The sequence below is a fragment of the Poeciliopsis prolifica genome, unplaced genomic scaffold (assembly GCF_027474105.1).
Source record: "Poeciliopsis prolifica strain line A6 unplaced genomic scaffold, Auburn_PproV2 SCAFFOLD046, whole genome shotgun sequence".
Lineage (NCBI taxonomy): Eukaryota > Metazoa > Chordata > Actinopteri > Cyprinodontiformes > Poeciliidae > Poeciliopsis > Poeciliopsis prolifica.
The window spans coordinates 2619222-2627127 of record NW_026562421.1 but is presented as its reverse complement, the minus strand read 5'-3'; the positions used below and the strand labels follow the sequence as shown (position 1 = coordinate 2627127).

General features: G+C 39.2%; 1 protein-coding gene across 4 annotated transcripts; it reads right to left on the bottom strand.

Moving 5' to 3' along the window:
• Positions 1–215: 215 nt before the first annotated feature.
• On the bottom strand, positions 216–7551 carry LOC129377086 (excitatory amino acid transporter 3-like). 4 transcript variants are annotated; one of them, XM_055056810.1, is made up of 13 exons: positions 7004–7549; positions 6657–6797; positions 6315–6407; positions 5838–5949; positions 5294–5336; positions 5158–5214; positions 4067–4248; positions 3738–3845; positions 2535–2603; positions 2252–2446; positions 1528–1662; positions 1119–1220; positions 216–481 (listed from the first exon to the last, which is right to left on the bottom strand). In XM_055056810.1, exons 1-13 carry the CDS (start codon positions 7050–7052, stop codon positions 355–357), a joined length of 1413 nt encoding a protein of 470 aa, XP_054912785.1. In that variant the 5' UTR covers positions 7053–7549; the 3' UTR covers positions 216–354. The 4 variants fall into 4 exon arrangements, with proteins under 4 accessions (XP_054912785.1, XP_054912784.1, XP_054912786.1 ...); XM_055056809.1 differs by having other exon boundaries at positions 2535–2657; positions 7004–7547; XM_055056811.1 differs by lacking the exon at positions 6315–6407 and having other exon boundaries at positions 2535–2657; positions 7004–7551.
• Between the last annotated feature and the right edge of the window lie 355 nt (positions 7552–7906).

Below are 7906 nucleotides of genomic sequence, written 5' to 3'. Positions count from 1 at the left end.
TGGTGTGTTTACCACTGATGCTGGCTGACTTATGGGCTTGACGTGCGCCTCACAGATCGAGGATATGAAGTGTTTTAACTGCGCCAGTTAATTTCACCTCGGCTGATTAACTCATTGCTAATCTTGAACAAATGTTAAAATGATGCATCACAAACAGTTTGCTAGGAGCAGCATGTTCAACAATACAAAGCAAACATGCAAAAGTATAAACAACATTAAAATGCAGAATAGTAAAGTTTAATTATGTATGACACCATCCAACTAGCAATAACTATAAGCGAACAGGGAAATGATCAGCTCAGACATCCCAGGTCGCTGTCCTGAGGTTTCAGCTTGTTGGTGTGAATGATCCCCTCACTCAGGTGAAATGGATCCTGCTGGGGAGGCGCCAGACGGGATGAACTCGCCGGACGGGAGTTCGGCGAGTTCATCAGGCTCCAAACAGGCCAAGTCATTTTCGGTGTCTCTAATGATTTCAGCACTAACAAGACAAATAGAAAATGTAATCAATAATAACCTGGATTAGCTGTGACTGTTAAAAAGTCTTTAAAATACAAAGAAAGACTTTAAGATTAAAAAACTATAAGGATACTGACAAATTCAGACTATTTTATACCTCCTGCTACATTCAGAGTAGTAACTGCTAGTCAGTTCAGCAACAACCTGAAATTATTACATCCCTTTCTAAGATTACATGTCATTTTCTCCAAAAGTGCACAGCTATTCATCTCCAAAAAACAAAACAAAAAAACATTTAGATATTAATAGAGAAGGATCAGAGTTCCATGTAATAATAATTCATTTTCTGGCCACAAAAATGGCCATTTAGAAAAAACTTTATCTAAAACTTGTTTAAGAATTTCTCAATTTTCAAGACTCCCTTGGAATTGCCATAACTATTCCCTCTATTCGGCTAGAAGTAGCACACAGGAGGCATCCAATGTCGGTTTCACTATTTCTTCTGATCACTCTTTTTTCCTCAGTGCAGGATTTCACACAACTGTTAACCGTTTAGTTCACTGAAAAATCTAAATTCAGTGATTTGGATCGGGAAGGTAATACTTTTGGCAATAATGTGTCTTTGCACATGAACATGTAATTTTAATGATTTTATTTACCTTTCGTTGACGTCGGCCTCAAGCTCATCCTGGCACAGATGATTGATGACAGCCAAAGCAAAGAAGTCTCCCAGAACATTCAAATAAGTGGCGAAATGGTCTCTGAAGAGCACAGAGGAACAGGAGAATCATGCTGTCAGACTCAACTATGCTTTTCTTGAAGGTTTCCTGTCCCTCACTCTACAACAACCAGCTACACCATTGTGTGACGTATAGAGGGTAAATCATAAACAAGTGATGGGCGATATGCTGCTGCAGATCAAGGTGAAAATGTCTATTGTGCTGCTTCTCTTCTATCATTTCTAAAAAGCTGTTCTTTAAATCATGTAAGTGGTTTTATCATTTCAGTGACACTTCAAAGTAATTTTGAAACAGGAATATCAGGCTGTGAGCATCAAGTTGAACTTACAGAAGCCATTCCACCACCAGCAGAATGTAGGCATCCTCTGCAGGCAGCCCCACAGATGTCAGAACCAGGATAGTGGTCATGGCTCCTGTTTGTGGGATCGCTGAAGCTCCAAAGCTGATAACGGAAACAGTCAAGCTGCAAACCAAGCACAGCATTTTTGTATCAGGTACAACACACAGCTGTATCAAGCCTTTCCTCTTTAAGGGCTTAGTGTTATGCAAAATTTCCCTTTTTGAGCTTAAATCATGTTATAATGTTATTTCCTTATTAAAAATAAATCTGGAGTGTTGCATACCTATATGCAATTTTTTTTTTTTTTTTGGAGAAACCCCTGAATCTTCCATGCAACCACTGAGCTGTGCCTCTGTGAACTGATCAGCACGTTCAGGCAAAGCTCTGAAAGTGGCAGCTTGGAACCTTGGAGCTGCAGTTTTCAAGGTTCTGAGATTCTTCCTCACACTCAGCTCATTCAGACTAGCCAGCAGCAATTAGCAAACACGCAGGACTGTGCATTTCCTGAGCTCAGTATCTGAGCTACTTCTGAGTGCAACACAAGTAGAAACTTAAAAGGTTAATAGAGGAGTGCTGTTGTGATGACTTTCTGAAGGCAGCGTTTCAAAGAGTATAATTTTTAAAGAGACAATTGCCCAATTTCAAGGCATTAAATATCGAAGCTGAATTTCTTTGCTTTCTCATTTCCAGGCACATCTAGGAAGTAGCTTACGCAATGGAGATTATTTGGCCAATGTCCAGGTTGATGTCATTTATCTGGGCAACAAAGACGGAAGCGAACACTTCGTAGAGCGCGGTCCCATTCATGTTGATGGTGCAGGCAATGGGCAGCAGGAGGCGGCAGAGTTTTGCATTCATCTTCAACTTCTCTTCACAGCATTCAAGGGTCATGGGCAGAGTGGCGGCACTTTGGCAGAAACACATCCTCTATTGGAGCAGCGTTCATATGTGGAAACTAGAAAAGTGTCACATTGTGACAATGGAGAACATCTCACCTGGACGCAAGAACAAATGCTGTTATCAATGGCTTTGAGATCTTCGTGAAGATGACGTAAGGGTTCCGTCTGGTGGTTATGAAATAAATCCCAGGATGAATAAAAATGGAAAAAATCGCACACCTGAAAGAGACAATACAGTTATGCTCAGTGTTACTAAGTATTAAAGACCAGTATTCACTAGCCTTTAACTTTGATAATTTTATACATTTTGTCATGATAAAATCAGACACCTTACTGTGTTTGAAGGGGGGATTATTATGTATAATATACTAATACACTTTAGTTCATGATTGTACAGTGGAACGAAAATGATGCATGGTTTCACAGTAACCATTCATCTAAGAAAATGTTCGTACATCTACATTATGCATTATAGATCAAACTGTTGCTGCAGTTCCAGCTGCAGCTTGTTGGGTTATTTCTGCACCAGCTTTGCTCTTTCATAGATCAACATTTGTGACATTCCTCACTGCAAAATAGCGGACTGGATGTAGAGTATGAAGAGAAAACTTCTTGCCACAAATTATCAAATGATTATACTGTAGGTCTGGATTTGACTAGACCTTTCTAACACATGAATAAGCAGGTGATCTCTAGCCCTCAAGAGCCAGTGTACTAGACTTTTAGTCTAGTGTACTAGACTAAAAGTCTAGTACACTAGACTAAAAGTCTAGTACACTAGACTAAATGTGTGGACTCAATCAAAGTGCACATCAGGGTTTGAGTGGTCAGGTTACAAGCAGGCAAAAGTTAGAGAATTGGGACAATACGCCCCTGAGTCGAAATGTCAATATCCAGTATCGGTATTTTTGGTTTCCAAAGTCGTTGCTGGATGTATTTGCTGGATGTGTTTCGTTATGACTTGTTGAATACAGAGCAAAATTTGGTGTAAGCACACAAGTTCAATAGAGTGAAACAAAAACTAATTTGATACTTTACTTTTGAAAACTGATTTCTTGTTCTGTGACAGACAACTGTCTGTGTGAACATTGTGATATTTCCAAGATGGCAAAAAATAAAAAAGCACATTAAAAGGTAATAATAGTCAATTTAACACTCTGGAATTTGACTAATTAGAGACATAATTAATCAGTTCTGTAAATAACATTCAAAGCAGTTTCTCTTCTTCTTATGTCGAGTTCAGTGCTGCTACCTGGTTTCAATTTATTAATAAAGCTGAGACACAGGAGATCTACATACCCCAGAATAAATACCCCTGAAAGCTTTCCAAGTTTAACGATAGAGTTCCACTGCTTAATCTCCAGCACCTGGCTTGCAACCAGGAACAACACTCCTATTGGCAAGTAACTGAAGCAAAAAGCAGTCAGAAGGTTAAATGAAATAGGTGGTTAAAACTTTTGCTTTACTAATTTTGTGATTAAAGTTAACAGTTATTCTTGCCGTAAATACAAGAATTGAAATGACATTTCAATGTTATGGTACTGGTGACTTCCTCTTATGTTTGACCAGAAATAAATGAGGGATCTAATTTGGTAAAAGAGTGAAATTATTGTAGTGTTTGATCTTACCACAAAAACCAGCTGAATATGATTTTTATTGCATTGTTGAGGCCATGAATGGCCTTCACAGCGGTTTTGGCCTGGCCTCCCACAATGTTTAACATGATGCCGATGACAAAAGACCAGATGATCAGTCCGAGCATGTTGGCGCCTTCAACATAAGTACCTATCAGTTTTATCTGACTTTCATTCTGTGCAAAAATCAAAACATAAAACAACATAAATATGCTGGCTCTAACACTCTTAGACCAATATTGTACAAGTTCATCATTAATGGACCATAAATATCACTTTTGCATAATATGTCACATTAAAATCCCAAACTTCAATGTATTTTATTTTGATTTATTTTGTAAAAACTTTATTTAGCAAAATAACCAGTCCAAATTGTGAGATGGAAAGAAACAAATTAATTAGAAACAATCTTTATTTATATAAAAACCTAAAACAAAAAAAGTATTTGTGTATTTAAACAATTTTTTTAAACTTAAGTCTTTCAGTGTTGTTTCAACAAATGGATGGATGTGTGTGATGTGTGGTTTATTAACAGATGATTGAATCTCAATCATCCGAATGGGTTGTGTTGAGGCAGGGAAACATCTAAACCATGCAAGCCAGTGTGCCTAAAGGAGAGAGGTCGGGAAACACTGCTCTAGAGTCACGTTAATGACCCGATTCAGGTGTGCTGAAATGGAGACACATCTAAAACCTGCAGGTCTTCAGTCCTTGAGGGCTGGATTTGAGAACCAGCCCTCAGACAACCTCAGAGAAACATGCTCTCAGTGCCTGCATGGTCGTCTTTCCTGTGTGACTCTTTGTTCCCCTGTGATGTACTCCCCACCCACTGACAACTCCAGAAAAGTCCAGCTGCCCCTCAGGTGGGCTGAACACAAACACCACCTCTCCTTTCTAGTTTTAAATTGGAAGGATTTTGAAGCCATTCGTTCTTGTTCTTCCAGTTCACAATTAAGTGCGATTACTTTAAATCAAAACAAAATACATCAAAGTTTGTGGTTGTAAATTGACAACATGTGAAAAAGCTCAAGGGCTGTGAAGACTTTAGGAAGTTGGCATAGAAAAAGACGAGAAAAAATACTCACCTGACTATTGTAAGGGACAGATTGGTCTCCTTTAACACGAACAATCTCAGTCTTGTACTGAGAGGGAAATACATAAACTTTCCAAACTCAACATAGGAATTTGCACAGTGAGCCGTGGTTCTGAATATGAACATACCTGCTCATAGAAAGCCTGAAAAAAGTTCTCCGGAATCATGTTCCTATGTGAGTCAAAGGAGAGTCACACAAAAACTGAGCTTGTAGATGTTAGTTTTTCTTAGTCGTTTTGGTGCATTTCTCAGATTATTCTTGACATTTGCAAAAAAAATGTGTGTTTCTCAAAACAGTTTCTTCAAGCAGCAAAACAACTTGGATTTTCTGCAAAAGCCAGTTTCTTTCTCAAAACTCAACATCTGAGTCAATGAATGTGCCAATGCCTCAGAATTAAAAATAATCACCTGTACAATTTGAATTGTATCATTTTCTTTCTATTTCACAAATGTATATCACTTTGGCCTTTCACATAAAATTCAATGAAACACATTTATGTTTGTGATTGTAAAGTCACAAAATATGGAAAAGTTCAAGGAGTATGAATACTTTTGCAAGTCATTGTGCTTGTTAAAGATTATAAAAACATTTATTGGATCTTTTCTATGCAGGAACTATGACATTAATATGCAGAAAAGCAGGAATTTTGCCTGAACACTGAACAGTCTCACCTTAAAAGGTCCTGAAGGACCAAATGAATGGAGAAGGGTGGGGCATCTATTTCTTTATTGGATGAAAGGTCTTCAAGCTCACCAGGCTTAGTTGTCATCATCAGAATCATCCCTACAAAACAAATAACCTACAAAAATATCACCTCACTCTGACTATTGACAGCTGGTCTAAAAACCCAACCTTTTACACAAACCTATTCTTCTCAGCTTATGATGTTGCTATTGTTTTATGTTAGCTTTTAACGGCACAGCCATCTTGATTGTCCTGAGATGCACTTTGGAATGAACGTTTTTTAAATCTACAGTTTTTAAGTGAACAAGTTTCAGGCAGCATGGCAAAACAATAACACAATACACTCTGTGCTGGTCTTGATAAATCCATCCATCCATTGTCTGCCGCTTATCCGGGGTCGGGTCGCGGGGGTAGCAGCTTAAGATAAATCTACATTAAAATTTGCTACCTATAAAAAACGTTACCAAGAGCTATGGCAATGAGGGTAGTGCCACAGAAGTAGGCTCCAGCGATGAAGCCCATTTTCTTGGACATTATGTGTTTTAAATCAGTTACACCTGAGAAATGAGAGAAGAACCAGAAGTTCATGTGGAGCCTGAGCAATGACGAGGACAACATGTGTCCTAACAACAGTGTAAATGTCTGAACTGATCCTTATCGTCTTATATTTTTTAGCCACAATAAATAATCGGTAAGATCACCATATGAATCTAATGTCCAGATACAGCTATAGTCAAGTGTTTACCCACAATACAATAATAACAATAAGTTAGTACATCAAGTATCACGGTTCATATTTAGCTTGCCTGCAATCACGCTTGTCACAATGAGGGGAACAGCCATCATCTGGAGCATGTTCAGAAATATTTTCCCTGGCGTTTGGATGCAGAGAAGGTAATATGGAGTTAAAGGAATTTGAAACTTCAGCAGAAATCCAAGGCCTAACCCTACGAAGCAAACAAATGGTATACTTTATGACAGCCAATAGAAATAAATGGAAATGCTGTAGGATCAATGATAAATAAAATATTCTTCACAGTTTTTTTCTCTTCAAGTAACATTGTACCCTGATGCTAGGCAGCAATTCAACCACACATATAAAACAATAATAATAAAATATCACAGGATGTAGAAAACTAAAGCTAGTTCTTACCCAAGGCAATTGAAAGCAGGGTCGTGGCCTGAAATATTCTTTCTCTCATTGTCTTTGTTTCACTTCAGTCCAGTGAGCTGAAACAGGCGGGCCAGTCTCTGGTCCAGATGCTCAGTTGCTTGTTGGTGTCCAGCGCTGGGTGTTTGGATGACATTTGCGATTTGGAAGCAGCGGTTGGGAACCGTTGGCTGCAAACGGTCTCACCTCACTGCGAGGGAAAAGACAGGCAAGAGAAGTTTTTATTCCCTGGATTGAATATTTGGACACAGCAGTGAGACGGAAAGGATCCGGTCCGAGTCGGATGTTTGTTCTGTGATCGATGCTGCAATTGGCGGCGACGGTTCGGCGGGGGATTCCGGAAAGAACCGAGCGTTAAACCTGGGATCCGAGTCTGGACGGTTGAGGGCGGTTAGCCAGACAGAGCAAGAATAAAAAGAAACGCAGTGATTCACTGCAGGAGATGCAGCCGGACGAGACGGAGAAAAGTAAAAACAAACCAACAAACAAACAGTTCAAAGCGGAAAGGAGAGAGAAACAGGAGGGGAAAACCTAGGTGTGGAGCCAGTAAGATGGCTTTTAAATCGTCTCTATTGAAACTGGACTCCAGCCCAGAATCAACAACTTCTGACAAACCAAAATATTCAGACCTTTCGCAAACTTTATGCCACTGAGAAGCCATAAGGTTGATAAAACAACCACAAATAAAAATCACTTTCAACAGGATACTGTCACTCTGCTGAGTGACTGGCTTGCAAAGAAACGACGAGCCACAAAGGAAAAGAAGAATACAATAAGCGGAAGACCAGGACACCAGTCAGTCCTCGGAACAAGATGCATGAGCACAACTACAGCGATGGGATCACTGATACCGATCCTGTGATATTCCCGGATTCTCCTATCAAG